This window comes from Prorops nasuta, unplaced genomic scaffold (genome assembly GCF_024137725.1).
Source record: "Prorops nasuta isolate Cenicafe-Biocafe unplaced genomic scaffold, Cenicafe_Pnas_1.2 PNAS00004, whole genome shotgun sequence".
In the NCBI taxonomy this organism is placed as follows: Eukaryota; Metazoa; Arthropoda; class Insecta; order Hymenoptera; family Bethylidae; genus Prorops; species Prorops nasuta.
This window is the reverse complement of record NW_027116801.1, coordinates 4,204,211-4,221,997: the sequence shown is the minus strand read 5'-3', so window position 1 is coordinate 4,221,997 and position 17,787 is coordinate 4,204,211. Positions and strand designations below refer to the sequence as shown.

The 17,787-nt window shown below is 37.9% G+C and overlaps 3 protein-coding genes across 8 annotated transcripts in view; 1 reads left to right on the top strand and 2 right to left on the bottom strand.

Annotated features, from left to right (window-relative positions):
• Positions 1–9,031: 9,031 nt before the first annotated feature.
• Positions 9,032–10,570, bottom strand: LOC136772289 (peroxiredoxin-like). Its single transcript, XM_066725168.1, has 4 exons — positions 10,437–10,570; positions 10,137–10,238; positions 9,832–10,049; positions 9,032–9,748 (listed from the first exon to the last, which is right to left on the bottom strand). The coding sequence occupies exons 2-4, from the start codon at positions 10,179–10,181 to the stop codon at positions 9,292–9,294; spliced, it is 720 nt and encodes a 239-aa protein (XP_066581265.1). The 5' UTR covers positions 10,182–10,238; positions 10,437–10,570; the 3' UTR covers positions 9,032–9,291.
• Positions 10,571–11,001: 431 nt separating this feature from the next.
• Positions 11,002–16,346, bottom strand: LOC136773057 (uncharacterized). 4 transcript variants are annotated; one of them, XM_066726416.1, is made up of 4 exons: positions 16,206–16,346; positions 14,782–15,882; positions 12,320–12,605; positions 11,002–12,118 (listed from the first exon to the last, which is right to left on the bottom strand). In XM_066726416.1, exons 1-4 carry the CDS (start codon positions 16,215–16,217, stop codon positions 11,424–11,426), a joined length of 2,094 nt encoding a protein of 697 aa, XP_066582513.1. In that variant the 5' UTR covers positions 16,218–16,346; the 3' UTR covers positions 11,002–11,423. The 4 variants fall into 4 exon arrangements, with proteins under 4 accessions (XP_066582513.1, XP_066582512.1, XP_066582511.1 ...); XM_066726415.1 differs by having other exon boundaries at positions 11,002–12,605; positions 14,782–15,410; positions 15,501–15,882; XM_066726417.1 differs by having other exon boundaries at positions 11,484–11,715; positions 11,847–12,605.
• Positions 16,347–17,445: 1,099 nt separating this feature from the next.
• Positions 17,446–17,787, top strand: part of eIF5B (eukaryotic translation initiation factor 5B) — a 29,328-nt gene continuing 28,986 nt past the window's right edge. For all 3 annotated transcript variants that reach the window (XM_066726412.1, XM_066726411.1, XM_066726413.1), the window contains exon 1: positions 17,446–17,580. In XM_066726412.1, coding sequence (XP_066582509.1) covers positions 17,547–17,580 — 34 coding nt within the window. In that variant the 5' untranslated portion in view covers positions 17,446–17,546. The remainder of the gene's footprint in view (positions 17,581–17,787) is intronic.

Sequence of the window (17,787 nt, the reverse complement as noted above, 5' to 3'; positions counted from 1 at the left end):
CCGAATCTCCCCTCTTATCCTCTCTTTCTAGCTTTCCTCTTTCCCTTTTTCTTCTTCATGTTCTTCGTCTTCTTCTTCTTCTTCTATTTTCAACCATCCTATAACGTGGCTCTCTCCACGGACCATTGGGATTCTCCACTATCTCAAAACTTTTCTCTAGCTCTGCCCCCACAACCCCTACTTTCCTATTTACTCTGAAAGCCACGAAATCGCTGCAGAACCGCGAAACGATTCGTCAAAACTCGCTGCACACGTGATCGAACGCTTTTATCGCGTTCGAACCAAAAACCACTGCGTTCTTGGATAAGCAAGCATCATTCAACGATTAAATTTATCGCGATACGTCTGTTTTCGTAAATCTGGTATTATTAAACAATCGTAGGATGTGTCATTCTTAGTTAATTTTAATGTTCCACTTATTTTTACGATATCGTTAGAAAAATTTATTAAAAGATTTGTCCGGAAGTATAATCGACAGAAAGGCTATAATTTTTAGGCAGCATTGTAGAAGATCGAGAGAGGGGGGCGGGGGGGAATGGTGTAAATGTAATTCGTATGAAGGCATTCGTAGGATCGGTATCTTGGAATTAGCGGGGCGTGCGTTTCACGGTTATCCGAGGACTGTCTATAGAAACGAAATGATTTTTCAAATGACCGAGGGTGAGGAGTGAGGTGGTATATGGAAGGAAAAAGAGGAAGCATAGTAAAATTGTATTTGCAGACAGGGTAGAATGCCTGACGATGCATTGTTGGCAACAATCTGGAATCGAATTGCATTTCTCTCGCCCCGCCCCCCATTCTAGGTATCGTATCCCGGAGTAATTTAACACGTAAGGGGACGTCAACGGACCGAAGCCCGTGTTCTTCCAATTCTCTCTCTTTCTCTTTCTCTTATATATACTCACTCACTCACTCTCTCATAAGTGATGATCGTATTACGCCATTGCCAATCGCGAAATCTTTCAAAGAAACTCTTACCTCTTGAAATGACTGATCATCTTCTTACACCCTCCTTCGTCTCCTTTTACGGGAGCAAAGTGAATCTTTTCCCGTATAACTCCTATTATAATCCCATCTATATAAAACGAAATGTTTAATCTTATCGAACAAAAAGGAGCAAATTGATGCGAGAGATTTTGTAGGTAGCATGACTATTTCACTGTTGATTTCATCCATATAATTAACTAGTAACAAAACCGTGAGTAATAAACTCAGCGAAACTATATTACTTAAGATTAATATATACATTTTAATTATACACACGATCGGACGAAATTACAGAGAGGACATTGAGAAATTCAGTAGAGTAGAATCTAATTGATTTATAAAGTAGAGTCGCGTTCGTGCCGGATTTTTTGATAAAACAATAGTCACCGTCCAAGGAAATTAATGAGTGTGGTATATGAGAGTGGGGGTCGCAGGTTTAGCACTTTAACGTATATATATATATAGAGAGAGAGAGTTAATCGACTAATTACTCGAGGAATAAAGCAGTAAAAGTAGAGTCGGACAGGCAACAGCTGCGCGTGGAGTAAATACACAGCGAGTATGGGCAAGCAGATGACGCTCGTTGAGTCTAGCCAATTTATCGCAGGCTATTATCACACCCGCGATCGTTCCGTGACCATTATTACCTGCTCGACAGGACTCGGTCAAATAATTACTCTAATGGAATAATTTTTTGGAAAAATCTATCGTCTTCCGCAGAACGCACGAACAGCGCCATAGAAATACCACACCCTTCGAAACTCTGCAAGCTCATTTACCATTCTTGTACGATCTTTTCCAATCAATCCTACGCAATTCGTACTACCAATTAACGCGGTAATGTGCAAACCATATTATTCATTCTGCGAAAGAAAATATTCCATTGTATATTTATATAAATACGTCTGCATGCACTTTTGCGAACCAACAAACGAATAAACTGCAGTTTCATATATATATATATGTGTGTGTGTGTATGTGTGTTTAAAGGCACGTTTGTCGCGCGACAACGATCGTGTATTTGATTTTGAAACGTGGGGCAAAAAAACAGCGGCAGACAAATTGTTTGGCGTATCGATGGCTTAAATGGTAAAGCGCTGCAGTGGAGTTTCGACGGAACGGATACAAAGTAATACCTGCAAAAAATCATTGTGACTGACGTCACGTAATCCGGCTGACATCGAAAACTCTATTTTTCCATCTCGCTTTTTGTCAATTAACCGTAAAATGGTCAGCGATTCCCGGACGATATATGAAATCACTAAATCGAAGTTTGGTAATTGACAGGGCAGAAATGGCAGCTGGAAAAAGTGTGGGAGTGTATATCGCTGGATTATACAACCGAGCGAGCGTTTGGAAGGAACGATTAGCGCGGAGATTAATCGCGCGGTACGTAAGACAGCCAGGAAATTGAAAGTTAAGAGGAAAAAATGGGCTTTGGTGATATGGGAGAGATTTGTTACAGGGATGTACGTGTGCGATCGGCACATAATAGGAGCAAGCAAGGAGTTGCCGGTGGAAAAGCGCGACTGGCTCTGGGGAACTCAGGACCATCAGTGACGCGAGTATAAAGAGAGGCTTGCTGTGCATGGGGGGAGGGGGTGGTAGTGTAAAAGCAAGAGAGATGCAAGAGTCAATGGGTATAAGCACTAAGCACGTAACTATGAAAGGAGCCGGGGGTTGCGAATCGTCGCTAGATTAAAAAGAGGCTCCCTTTTTCGCTTGCTCTTTTATGCCGTGCGCGCCGCGCCCCACACATCATCGCTCTCTCTCTCTCTCTCTCTGCCTCCTCCGAGCATCCAACACACGCCAACGAAAGGAAACAACCGACGTGTGTACGTGCTACGTCCCATCCATGCCTCGCATTCGAGCGAGCATTCGATATCTCGCGCGACTGTCCGCACGGAAAAGCAATTCGATCAACCACTGACTCCATGCGCATCCACCTCCTTTTTTCATTACGCTTTTCTACACACATACACAGAGCAAACCTTCAATATCCACAATTACTTTGTCTTCGACTTAATGCATCGCTCGCTCTACACTTCCCCTTCCCCCTCCCCCATTTCTTTGTACGTACATACGATTAAAAAATAATGCACCCCGTGCATCGAAAAGTGTCCGCTATGGCTTTAACCGTTGGAAGCTCCATATGTCGGCCTCTTAATTCTCCGCGATCGTATTACGTTTCAGCATGTCAGAGATTAACGCGTTGGGTCCAATTGCCAGGAAGCACGCGCATATGTCAATAACGAGAATCCCAGCAGCGACAGTTTTTAGATTTTTCCAGCGAAAACTGCAGTGCGGAATTTGGCAAAATTCGTGGATGTGCGTTGGGATGGGGGGAATGTATTTTTTTGTGCAGTTTTAATGAGTGAAAGGCTAGCATAAATGTAATATCCAGTATCGAAATTAATTGGGCAGTGAATCGATGAATTATAACCGCGGGGTGTCCCATTGTTTCAGGAGCTCGGAGAATAAGAACGTAGGCGAATGTGCGTCTGTTGGTAAATGGATGGATGAACCTAGCGAAAAAGGGTGGCTTTGAGCTGGCGAGTCCATTGCTGGCAGATTAATTAACGAAGCACTCGCCCGGGGGCCGCAAAAGGATCAGCAGCTCCAATATCAGGCTAACGGCTAATAGACGGATACCATCCTACTTAGCTATCGGTCTACCTCTCGATTCATTCGCGATTCAACTCCTCTCCTTCCACGCGCTTCAATTGCGAATTGATCGTGCACATTTCCCTTCCTATCAATCCCTCCTCTCCCCTTCCCCCCCCCCCTCCTACTACCACTTCTATGTACCTTTTACCCAAAAATGCATAACTGATTATCGCCAACTTCTCCTCCGACCAATCGAATTGCAAAATTATCCCCGAAGCTCGAGAGTCCTAAGGCGAGCTTTTTATCAAGCTCAACGAAGCTCTCGACGACGCACAACGATATTATCTGACGCACGCACATTTTTTCACCGTACAGCCTTTCATTCGTGCGGAAAAGCTCCGAAGCGTCCATCTAAGTAATTACCGGAGCTTTAGGAGCGTCTATGCCGGGGGCCCAGCAACGTTGATTAAACGTGAGATAAGATAGAGTCGCTCCACCTTTGCCCAATACATATGCGATATCGAAAATACTCCCCTCGACACAAGTGATATTCGTTTAATTGCAAGTGCCCACTTCATCCGAGTTTCCTCCAAGACTTAATCAAAAATCACTTCAGATAAAACAAATCATTCGCCTTATTTATTTCACGCACTATCCAATTCTTATTCTATATATATATACACACAGACGAAGGTAGCAGTGCTTCTCTCGATTGAAAATCGATCGTCTCGTTCACCAAACACACAGATAAATAATTTTATAACTCAAAATGCAGGAGGATATAAATTGCAAAAAAAAGTTTGTTTAATTTACGTCCTCTTATAGTGTATCTCAAGTTTGGTACGGATAATATTTGTGCAAAGGTATACTCCGTAAACGTGGCCTTATTCAAAAGGTACAACACATTGTGCTATCTCGCGGATACGGAAGAATCACGGCGCAACTTGAGCATTTGATATTGCACTGAGACTGAAACAATCGTGGGGAAAACCTCGGGGAATACCCGGTCCTCGCTCGTGCAGCTCTCTCGACAGTGCGCGCAACCAAACAGTCGACAGTTCCTTTTTCTCGTCCTATGCACATAATACCCGAAGGAGAGAGATCCAGTGCATTTGAGACACGCGTATGTAGGAGGAAAAATGCAGGATTCTATACCATATCCTTTTAGAGAGCTTGTCTTGCCTCGCGTCAATCAGGACGACTCCCTTTTGGTCTTTCTTTCGATCTGTCTTATACATATATATATATATATGAAAAACAACAAACACAATGGCCAAAGTAAAAACAATCATTTCCGCGGCAAAAGAAAGCACGCTTGTCCATTCAATTTTCCCACTTGCCGAAACATCCACATTCTCCTATGTGTATACGTGTTTCTGTCCGTTTATTACACGACGGATCTTTATTCGAGTCACACTCGTTTATCTCCCAACCTATCACATTGCTTCTGCATAATTATAGAAAACTATAAGTCATAATCCCTAAAACAAAGCGGCAATATGCAAATGGATCTATTCGTTTGATCTAAATTACTTTGGTCATGACAAGCAATCATTATCAATACCATCTGAAAGTTACACACAGATGCGATACGATCTCCGCTCTATACGCATTAATTGAATAACGTTAAAGTAGATAATTAACACCCCACACGATTCCGTTCTTTACAATCAACAATAAAGGTTTCTTTAATTACTACTGGGAGAGGAAAAATGAAAAATGCCTTCGTGGCATAGATTAATAAAAGACTGAAGCATCGCGATTGGCAAGTCATTTAATTAAATTTCTTTTATGGAAGTTTTACGGTTGCTTTCATGCACTCGGCGGTCCTCGCTATACATTTTTATGTTCTAGCTTTGATACTCTGCGCTTCGGGTCCTTTCATAGTTCTATTATAGATGAATGAAAAAGAAAGAGAGAGAAAGAGAGAGCTATACTCTATGATAAACTAACACAGGGTCACTGATATTGTCGCGTGGTGGAAAAAAGTTTATCAGAAGCGGTGGGAATTGGTATATGGTCCCTGATGAAGAGGAGAGCAACCGAGCGAAGAGCGAGCAGAGATTTGGCAGTAAGTTGAGGTGGAATATAAGAGTGGGGGGGGGGGGGGGGATGATAGAGGAGCAAGACGAGCATCCGTTGTACGAGCTGTTTCGCATTTATCAGAGCTTTTTGGCCGAGCAAAGCAGGCCGGAATATAGACCAGCGTTGACCCTTCGTTCAGCGGATAATCGACTGAAAATAACCCCAAGAGACGCAGCGAGCCCCACGGGATCCCTGCCTCGCTATACAGAGAGCTGCATCTGTTCCCTCGGAAAAGAACGAATGACTCCGACAATTAGACGAGCAACAAAAGTCCCGCGTATACGCGGTGCTTCTTCCTTTCTGCTTGGCTCTCCGATATTCATGTCTCCCCCCCCCCCCCCCCAATTTTCCCCTTGGCCCAGCCAAGATTACACCCCCTCGCGCCCGCACGTGCCTCCCCCACTCCCCCCCAACACGCTTCTTCAATCCAACAAGTCGACTGCGGCCAGATACAACGACGATTAGATCTGTCGAGATTGCTTCCTCTCATCCCCGACTACTCACCCACTAATTTCACGCACACCCCCTTTCCTGCAACCAAAACATGCGCAATTACATCTTCGCGCTTACACGCGATTATATTAGCGTTTGCGTAGCTCCGCTCATAGCGAAATACCTCGGATCTTCGGCAGCCTCTCTGCGCATAATAATGAGTAAGGCTGAAGGACGTGTGAATCATTCAGAAATTTTCGTTTAGCTCGGATTGATTCGATCAATCGTCGGCACAATATGGACGAGAGAACCTCGACGAGTTACAGCGCCGATGTAACCGCAATGGCGTGTACGTGTCGCGAATCCCTCCTCATCGATCTGACGAGCAGGCTAGGAGGCTACCTCTTTCGTTCGCGTGGCAGGTATAAGTATAGGGGAAATGGCTTGTTCTAAGGGGGGGGGAGGGGTTAAGAGGGGGAATACGTCGCAATGTGTCCGGTACTTTGCGGACAATTCGTTGTAACTGCGTCTCTATATATGAGAGTCTAGCGTAGAGTACCGACGGTACCAGCTAGCATATATATATATACAACCAACTCCATCCTCCCCATTTTTCCACTTCTTCCCGCCATTTCCTCCTCCCTCCCCCACGTCCTGCAGTCAGTCCACCCCTTTCACCGCTCATCCACCATCAACGCATCCCTCTCGTCCATTTAATACTCTTTTTTTTCCACTCTCTTTCGCCTTCTTTTTAAGCGTCGAGCACGCGCATCTACTTTTCCCAGGACACGCCTGGCGTCACCTACCTTCCTCCACCCTCCCTTATACCCTCCCCACTAGCCTTCGCTACAAGCGGAAAAATTATTCCCGTGAACAATGCGCGCGACGGAATGTTGCACAAAAGATGAATAAACCAGCTTATTATTCCACTGTATTTTTTAATACGCTCTTATATAATACACTCGGCGAGGCAATGCGCGCTAAATAAAGTAGCTTTCCGAGAGTCTCTCTTAAATCCACCTGAAAATAGGAAACTCGATACGCGGAAAGATTTTAATTAACATTTGCACTCGAGAAAAAGGGTGTTGGTGGGATGTGATTACGCTTTGTGGGATTTGTTGATTTTTTTTCGATTTCAGAAAATGGGAAAAGACGACGATTCCTTTTCCGCATTTAAGCGTTCGGTAGTATCTCTCTGGTAGTCTTGGTGGCTTATGACGGTAAACGACCAATAAGAAGATAATAGCGATGCCAGACAGATCGAAAGTAAAAGGGTGGCTGGCTGCTTGCAATTACAGATTTTGAGTGACAGATGCTCGCCCAGTCGGCGGCAGTCGGAAGATTAAAACAAGTAATCAAAGCCCCGGTAGCCACCCCCGGATGGATGTGGATGGATGCACGTTCAACCCCCACCACACTCCACCCGTCGCTATCGTACTGTCTTCTTCTCCTTCCACCGTAGCACACAGCTACCCCTACCTACCTACCCCTCCCCCTCCCACTCCTCCTCCTACTTTCTCTACTCATCTTGTCGTCTCCTGAGTCAAACCAAACCACCCACATACTCTGCTGCCTGTGCTGTACGCTCCCTGTGCCCCTTCACCCAGACTCTTACCCTATCCCTATTTCTATTTGACCAAACTCGTCATCGACCTTTATCCTCGCTACTTTTTTAAGAAAACGCTCCTCTTTCAAAGAGCCGAAGCTTCAAAATCACTAATATCCCATACCCCCTCACCGCTCTCCCGCTTCTCTCTCTTGATCTTTCCCAGCTAGATTGGAACCGAGGGAAAAGTACTTAATTTCGAAACCAATCGCCCGATTCAATGGGAGCCCTTGATTTTTATCCTTTTGCAAAATCCACTTCGTTATATATTATCAGAGTATATGTAATGTGCATGTGATATAAATATATAGGTAGATGGAAAATTAAGAGGGGGAGCATGCTGAGAGGGTAAGGCGTATTTTCATCTTAATGCGTAAATCGTATCTTCTTCATAGAGGCCCTTACTTACTATCACCACTAAATTATCCTAAAGGAGCATGGCGACTCGACTCACATAGGGTAGGAACTGGTGGTAAGAGCCATACTGCAGTGGAGCTCGAATATGATTAGTCTTAAGAGACTTTGGTACGCGCGAGCCAGGATTGGATTTAGAGGGGTAAGAGAGAGGATGAGCCGTTTATCTCTGGCGTCGCTTTTCAGTTTTTCCCCTTCGACTCATCCCACCGTTACTGCTTCCGGAACTCTCATCTCTGGTTACTTTATTCCGTCTTTCAGGGCGTTACTGGCGTCATTCTCCTCTGTACCTTCTTCGCGGTATAATAAGCTCTCACCCACCCTTACTACTACCCCGTCGTCTTTCCTCTTCTTTCATAAATTTATCAGACCTTCAAAAATCTTCCCTTCAATAAAACTTTTTACTCCATACACATACTATAATTGTATAATGTCAGTTCAATTTTACCTTTTGTTGAAGAGTATTATTGGTTACCCTTGACAATCACATTGTACTACGCGTTATAAATTAACAAACTTTTCAAATATTCATGTGAAATATGTTCAACAAACCATGCTCTCTAATAATTCAAACCAATTTCTTATAAACTTCATCGAGAAGAATTAAATTAGCTAGCACACAAATTTTAGTTGATTTTTCTGCAATACACCCCATTGTTTTCATAAAACACGGGTAGTATTGCATTAGCAAACGAAATTCATTTATTCTCACCGCACTACATCTTTATTCAAAGATTTTTCTTATACGAATATCTATCTACCCCTCTACATCCTATTCAGCCAAACGTAAACATCTCCTCGAGCTTAGAAAACTAAAATGATCTATATTTCTATGCAATAGTACCTTGTGTACTATTTATGAACCATTGAGACTTCATCTGGAGTAAATATTACACTGTATGAATAAAATATTTTATATTAACAATTCTAAAAATATTAATAGTACATAATTACTTAAGTTGTATACAAAGAATCACAAAATAAAAATATCAGTACATTTTATGCTACAAGAGACCCCCAGCCACTGACTAAACTCAACAAAAGATATAATTATATATCAGTATCTCATAATTTACAGCCTGCCCTCATCAATTTATTATCCTTGAAATATAACATTACTAGAGCTCATGATTAATATACTGTAACCTAATATTATGGATTTAATTAACAGTTCCAAAGTATTCTTTACTGTCTTTTGGATTTGGCTTGATAGTTTTAGATTCAGGCTGCCAATTTGCTGGACACACTTCTCCATGCTTTGCTACAAACTGGAAAGCTTTTATAAGACGTAGAGTTTCTTCGACACTTCTACCTACAGGTAGATCATTAACACTAAAATGCCTTAATATTCCTTCATTATCAATGATAAATAAGCCCCGTAGAGCATATCCGTCGTTCAAAAGTACATTGAACTGTTTAGAAACTGTTTTGTTAAAATCGCTCAAAAGAGGATAACCTAGATCTCCACCAAGGCCTCCTTGCTTTCTTGGTGTATTCATCCAAGCTAAATGACTAAAATGTGAATCGGTTGAAACTCCAATAACTTGGGTGTTTAGTTTTTCAAATTCAGAAATCTTCTCACTGAACGCTATAAGCTCAGTTGGACAGACAAATGTACTATAAAAAAAAATATAATCAACAACTAATGTCAATAAGAAGAAGACTAAGAAACAGACAGTAATAATTTTATAACTACTTACAAGTCCAAAGGATAAAAAAATATTACCACATATTTTCCTTTGTAGTCACTTAATTTAATTTCTTTAAAGTCACCATTCACAACAGCAATTCCTGAGAAATCTGCTACTGGTTTTTGGATTACCGGATATTCTCCAAGTAATCTTGTAGAAACCATAAAACTATGAGAATTCATTGGTAATAGGAGTTTTTTAGTATTTATTACAGATGATGATTTGACCTGTAAAAATAAACAAATTTGTTTACTATGTCTATTTTCTTACATTTCTTACAGTAATTACATAAATAAATGTTAAACATTACATACCACATGTCTCATTTGTGGACAAATAGATGCTAATGCACGAAACATGTTTATAGGCAATTTCAAAATCTTTGTTCTTCTTAACTTGCAAAGGCTCTAGTGCGACTAAAAATTAATAATATATTAATTCAATGGACTCAACATTTCCTTTAAACCAAGTATAATGAATTTACATCAACAATTACTTAGCATTATTTATAGGTTATATAACCAACAATGAAAACCAAGAATGTTTAACATGCAATAAATAATAATAAACAAAATGCATAACCCCTACCAAGAATATCGTACATAACTACTTACCAGTTACCGTTAAAATTGTAAAATAGGTTAAATGTCAACTTAGAATTTCTAGTTAAAGAAAGACAAAATTTTATAGATCTGAGCAAAGCCGGCAGCAGTCACACGTTACGGTGCTGGATGCTGGATCTGGAAATGCTGGAAGCTGGAATTGGATTACTTGTTGGATTTGGACTGGTGATTGTTGATTGGATATTAGCATTGTTATAACCAATCAGCTATCAGCATTCTAAATCCATCACTGATCCAACACCGCGAACCGCGAAATTTAAAAGCTTACGGCACACCTACTAACTCATGTGCTGGTTTATTACTTACTAGATTTGTTGAAGGGGTGCATTGAGTGTCGAAAAAAAAACTTCTAAATTATCTTCTACAACTTTAGAAATTTGAACATTTTCATACTAATGAGGAAATTAGATTGGTGCTGGATATATTAGGATATTTTGATGTTAAAGACAAAAATGATCAATGCTGTATTATCTATTGTTGGAATGACGAATCGTTCGCTCGGAGTCTATCTTGCGATGTAAGAGCTATCAATAGCTTATTTAAAGGTATTAAATGTGAGTTGTTGGAATCAGATAATACAAAGAGGCAGTACTGGAACAGTTTATTGCGATAGAATGCAGCCACAACAGTTTTTGGCACGCTCTAACACCACAGAGTTGGATCTCCTTATACTACATTCCTCATGCATGATACTATGCACTGTGACGTCTGTGACCTTAGAATCTAGATTTCAAATTCAGAAATAACAGTTTTCGTTGCGTATTATAAGTAGTTGTGAAGATTTTACAATAGATAAATAAAAAATGGAACATCTTGATTATAGATATTCTTATGATATATTTGTTATCTAATACGTAAAAAATAGTATTTATAGCAGATGGCGTTTATATAAATACATATTAAAACAATATAATCCATTTAAAAATTAACATAATTTAATTTTTACGACATTTTGCATCAGTTTTGTCGTAGGAAACTTTATAGGCTCTCCTCTATATAATTACGTATAAGAAAAGAAATCTGCCCTTTCAAGTTGTAAATGACCTTATATGTAAAAATATCTTCATAATATTGTTTTGGTAGATCCCTCATTTGATTGCGGTGTTCAATCCAAAATTGGGGAATGTTTTCACGATTTATAAAGTTTATAGGAAGCCAGTTGCTATGGTCATTTTCAATAGGCTCTTTAAATAATTGAAAACCATAATGTATAGCAGTCGTAATAAAATCTTTGTTTTCTGTATAATCCTCCATCGAGGTCACCCGGGCACTGAAATCATTATATAGTGGTACCACTGGTTTTTCTGGGTTTGCACATGCAGGCTGCATTGCCTGTATAGTTACTACTTGCGCCATTGAACCAAACGTATTTCTAAAAGTTTTTTGCATAATAACTCTTACATTTGGTAAAATAGTGGCCATTTGAATACGACTGGAAATGTATTGCATTAGATGGTGATTATATCCAGTCTTGCATATGGTTTCCTGAAATTCATCGTTTGTAATATTGTTTTTACGATAGAAATCCCTTATTTCATCATTTATGAAGCATAAATTTTCATATCCTTGGAGATTTCGTGTTGCAGTTCCAATCTCAGGAGGAACTAGTGACGACTGATATGGGCCAGGTTTAATACTTGAAGCAGCTTTACGAATCGTCTCTGCGCACACACCTAAACATGGATACTCAGTATACATGTTTACAATGTTATATGATTTTTTAGTTGGGTTTTGATCTTTTGATTCTTGGGCACTAATGGGAGCAGATTCTTCTAGTAAAGGTCCAAAATAACCGCCATGTCCATTGATTTCATACGTCGGTAAATCAGGAAAAATTGGACATAATGGCTGACCTCCTTTCATTCGAAACTTACCTAAATTTTCCAAATATTTGTAAATCAATTTGGGTACATAAAATTCAGTTTTGGCAGACATCGTTTCAAGTTCCAATTCTTCAGGTGTCAACCCTCCAACTTCACTCTTTTTAATTTGTATTATTCTATGCCACAATAGGCCAGTGGCATAGTATCGAATCATTTCTGAACTTAAAGTTGTTTCAAAAATCTTATAATCTCTGTTTCTAAGTACATGATAAACCTCATTTACAAGCAACATATAGTTGCGGCAATTTGGCGTGAAATAAGTAATCTTCGATCTTGGCTGTAAGTTAAAAAAAGAAACAGTTATTTTACAAACATTATCCATTTTAAAAAAATTGTCATTTATTATGAAGCTCGATATGATATGGTTTGATATAGTTTGAAATCTCCGGACGTGAAGAATTGTCAATTGTAATAAATAATAAGCAAATCATTTTTATACGAGCTATTTAACGTCAATACGCAATTATTATAGAAATTTGTTTGTGGTTTGATTATCTTGCAATTTAAATATTTTAAAACGGATATAATAATGTTAAACATATGTAAATTATGTACGTGCTATTTAATAGAAATCTGCTTCTAATATCTAAAAACTAAACTGATTCGTTAAAAAAAAATAAAACAAAAATTGGAATATCTTTGTAAGTCCAAAACGGGATCCTTTATACCAACATTACAGATCGAAAATGCTATAATCAACAATAAACCATTATTTAATGACCAACGCCAATTTCATATAATAGTATTTTCGTGAGGTCAGGAATATCCAATTTTATTAAGGACTTCAAATTTTTCAAAGAATCTATCATAATTCCCTTTTTATGCATTATAAAAACGATGAATAAATTGAAGACTCGATAATTTTTAAGATTAAGAGAAATTCTTTAATAATAAAAAATATCTGAAAAATATATATATAATCGGGTGATAAATAATTATCATATAGCTGCCTTATGTTTTCTAAATAATTATTTATTTGTTTAAAAATGCGGAACAACAGTATGGTGTTATTTCTCATTCAATTTCATTCTGTTTAGACTTATTGGATTCAAAACAAACCTCTACTTGTCTTTAAAACGCTTATTCTTTCAATTTACTTATCATTGTCATAATATATATAAAACAATGTCATATCATTAACCATTGCTTTGAGATCTGTAATATCGACACAGGGAATCCCCTTAACGGTGAGTCCTATACATTCTGCATAGTCATTGGTGTACAAAAATTGTTAGGCCCTAGTAATTGAACTTTATTATAAAAATTTCAATATTGTAATGTTTTTTTAAAAGTAGGCTTTGGAGCTAACACCGTCACGATGAACTTATTACAATGCAATAATGCACTTTGTAATGCGGTAAACAAGTATCCACGTTATACCAGGGAAATAGTGCTTCTAGGCCCGTTTTACCCGTACTATCAGTCCCTCCCTTCTAAAATGTGAACATTTGGCACGGATAAACTCGTCACATTACCAACTTCATTGTATGTATATATGTGCACTGAGAATAATTTTACATAATTTTTCAATCTATCAACAGTTATTCATAATACCAATAAAATTTGTTCATTAATATGAGGAAGAACAATTGTTAACAGGTCGAAAAGTTGTGTACAGTTTTTCTCAGTGTGTGTGTGTATAGAAGATGCAGGCGGTCAGGCCCCATACTCTTACCCCTAGCCTACATAACTATATTGCCTTGCAAGACAGAATGAGAAGCCTAAGCGTTTGCAATAGCGGAAACGGACGTTAAGGATAAGTGATTGAGTAAGCGATCCAAATAGTGAAGATCACCCAGCCATCACCCTTTCAACAACTTAGAAACAAGAGCGACGGAGAAGCCCGAAAATTTGGCGGCTCGTTACATGACGAAATATCACATATATTGATAAAACACAATTTCACCTTAAAAGAGTTCTTCATATATTAGATTTAAAAATTAAATTTATATGAAATTCGGAGTAGTGTTAAACAAAAATGTCTTTCCGCACAATTAAATTTTTATGAGCTTTCAGAGAGTAGATAACTAGGTTTAATAATATTTTATTCTTATTAGTTATGCTCGTTTATGTGTGAGTTATTCCATGTCAAAATGGACAATCTTTGGAGTAGAACAGTTTTATTATAATCGTTGGCCTTTGTATTTTTATTAGTTTCGGAGATATGAATGTTCAAGATTTACAAGTTATGTTAGTTGTGGGTTAAAATGAAAAAAAACTGACTTTGAAATCTTGTATTCCCGCAACCAAAAAAGATTTGACTGTTTGTAGCGATGAAAGTCTTGTGTTTTCTACTATTTAACACATTTTACTTGCAAAAATACCATTGCTATATTCTGAAATTCGTACGTTTCTACATGCAATGACCATAAACCGGTGTCGAAACGAGCGAATATTAAAGAATTTATTTAGAATATATGTTTCAAAATAAGCAATATCACATCATAATTTACCTCTCTATCTATACTGTAACATATGAAGATGTTCTCGTGGAATTTTTTCGGTAAGTTTCTCATTTCATTGCGTCGTTCAATCCAATCTTGTGGAATACTCACATGCCTATAAAATTTTACCGGAAGCCAATTCGTATGATCCTGGAGATTCGGTTCCTTCAATAATTGAAACCCATAAATTTTAGCAGTTTTATAGATTGAATTATTATTTTCACTATAGTTCTCCATTGATACTGGCGTTACAACACGATCCATATATGATCTTGGACTTTGGTTAATGTCTACAGGTATTGTAAATACTATTTGTGCCTTTGAGCCAGAACTATTCATAAAAGTATCTTCCTTCGTAATCTTTAAGGTTTTGACACATTTGAGCGTCTGAATATAATGAGAAATGTTTATCATTAAGGAATGATAATATCCAGTTTTAGGTATATCCTCTGGAAAATAGTCATTTGCAATTCCCAAATATAGATAGAAATTTTTTGCTTCCATTTTTCTGTACAATAAAATTTCATATCCTTGGAGATTTCGTGTTGCAGTTCCAAGCTCAGCAGGAACAAGCAATGACTGATAAGGGCCAGCTTCAGCATTAGAAACGGCTTGCCGAATTGCTTCTGCACAGACACCTAGGCATGGGTATTCAGTATACAAGTTAACAGTATTATACAGATCTTTAACATTTTCCTGATCTGATAATATTTGGCCTTTTTTAGCACCTGGTGATTCTATTAAGGGTCCGAAATAGCCACCTTGTCCCTCAATCACATATGTTGGTAAAACTGGGAAATCTGGATATAACCAATCACCACCTTTCGTTTGAATCTTACCTAAATTATTCAAATAATTATATATTGATTCAGGTACAATGAACTCTATAGAATCTAATTTGGATCTAAGTTCCTTTTCCTCAAAGGTTATTGGCATTTGTAAATGCACTTTAAGTTCTATTATTCTAAGCCATAATAGTCCAGTAGCATAATAACGAATAGCTTCTGGGGTTATCTGTTTTGTAAAAAAATCAGGACTATTAATTAAAATTTCTCCACAAATCTCATTTACAACTGACATGAGACCACAGCAATTTGGTCTGAAAAGTGTCTGAAAGTTGAAAATAAAAATGGTCATTATTAACAAATATCTTCATTTTTTTTTTGAACAAAAAGGTACAAGTTAAATTTGAAAATTAAGTATCTAGGATGAACATTTTTTGGTGAAACAAACTAAACTAAAATAGCAATAAAGAAATATATTATTAAATAACAATTATAATTTATATAATTTCATTTTGCAATCAGTTATCAAATCAATTTCATAAAGTCATGTAAATGTGAAGGAGTGCAGATTTTGAATGATGAAAAACATTCTTTTCCTTCTGTAATAACTTATTCTAAAAATACAATACATCATTAATGATCACTCACCTCTCTCACCATCCTAATGATAATTATTGAGTAATATTGAAGTATTTGAAGTGTTATAATAAGTATTGTTGCGGAAAAGAGTACAAATTTAGATAAAATAACATAATATTTGTTGTAGATTCTGTGTTGTTAATTTTTGAATTGTAAGCTTTCAAATTCTTATACGCTATTTGCACACCTACACAGAAACATTAGGTTATGAATGTGTAGTGATGTGTATGTACACATATACATAATATCAGCGCTGCTATCGCTCAATTTTGTCACTTTTGTCGGACTACTTTGTTATGTGTCAGCTACATATTCTTTCATTTCTTTCACCTGACTAGCTACCGTGTAGGTTTGCAAGGTCCCAATTCTCAATACCAAACAATGTAGATATAAACAATAATAAAATAAAAAGTAAAACATTTAAACTTTCTTCTTCTTCTTTTCTTGGAACGAATATAACCTTTAATATATGATATTCCAAAAATTGATGCTATTTTAATGAATTGTTAGGATTGTGTTAAATTTAAATGTTTAGTTTGAGTTAATTGTGATTCTCAAGTAAATTTTAAAGTAGAATGTGGTAAACTGCGACACTAACTACGTGAACTGTATTACCAAAATCGTCAAAATCTAAGCCAGTCGCTTTAGGTCCTCCAGCCGCGCGTGTAGCGTGTATATTCAATGTATGTGTTATGCTTATTCCGTGTTGAGTTTGGGGCAGTTTGGGCATGCCGGTTGGGTTGTCGAATGCCGATTGCCGAGTTGCCGACTGTAGGCACTACATATACACAGGTATATTTTTTAGCTGCACTGCGTGACTGGTATAAATTATGAAAAAAAAGGAAATATGTTTTAAATGTTTTCTCTCATGCGAATTTATTAAACTAGTATGCACTAATGGAGCAGTGCTGCAAAGAAAGTAGACATTGGTTTATACATCTGACAATATGAATGCAGACTTGGCACGAGCTCCCCAGTCTCCACTAACATCTACACATGCATATAATACACATACTATACTATTACATTTTTATATAACCACGCACGCACCCGCACCAGGAACGGCAGGAACCACGCTGGTTAGGAGGCAGCATCACATGCAGTACAGATCACAAATCAGAAATAGGACAAATTTGAAATTAGAAGAGGAATACAAAATAAATGCAATTAAGAAGAATCTATATTTAGTTATTTTACAAACAGTCTACAAAATAGTATTCAGTATATATACCTAGCATATCTGTTATTCCTCAGAATAGTTCAAAGTTGGCTCGAGAAGCCCTCTTAATCCCAGAATTGGATGTTTATGTGTGTGTGTAAATTCTGGTATTAGTGTTTAGCTCTAGCAGGATGCAGGAACCTCAACCGAAAAAGGGCAAAAAAGGTAAATAGGATACCCTAAACATTTAACAAAACATTGTATTCTTATAAGCTACATTTCTTTATCCATATGTCTACTTGTACCAAATGACCAAGTTTAACATTTCACTTGATTGTAACAAACGTCGTCTGCTTTTATCCTAACCTCAATTACACTTTTGGCATCTGCTGCTTAATGCAAATAAACTATAAACTTTAAAATCCGCATTAT

Excerpts from the sequence above, each read along its gene's own strand:
- LOC136772289 (XM_066725168.1), bottom strand. The coding sequence starts at position 10,181 with ATGTTTCGTGCATTAGCATCTATTTGTCCACAAATGAGACATGTG. Across the intron at positions 10,050-10,136 it reads GTCCACAAATGAGACATGTG|GTCAAATCATCATCTGTAAT; the intron begins GTATGTAATGTT and ends TTATTTTTACAG. Across the intron at positions 9,749-9,831 it reads TTTTTTTATCCTTTGGACTT|TACATTTGTCTGTCCAACTG; the intron begins GTAAGTAGTTAT and ends TTTTTTTTATAG.
- LOC136773057 (XM_066726414.1), bottom strand. Across the intron at positions 12,606-14,781 it reads GTTACAGTATAGATAGAGAG|CCAAGATCGAAGATTACTTA; the intron begins GTAAATTATGAT and ends TTTAACTTACAG.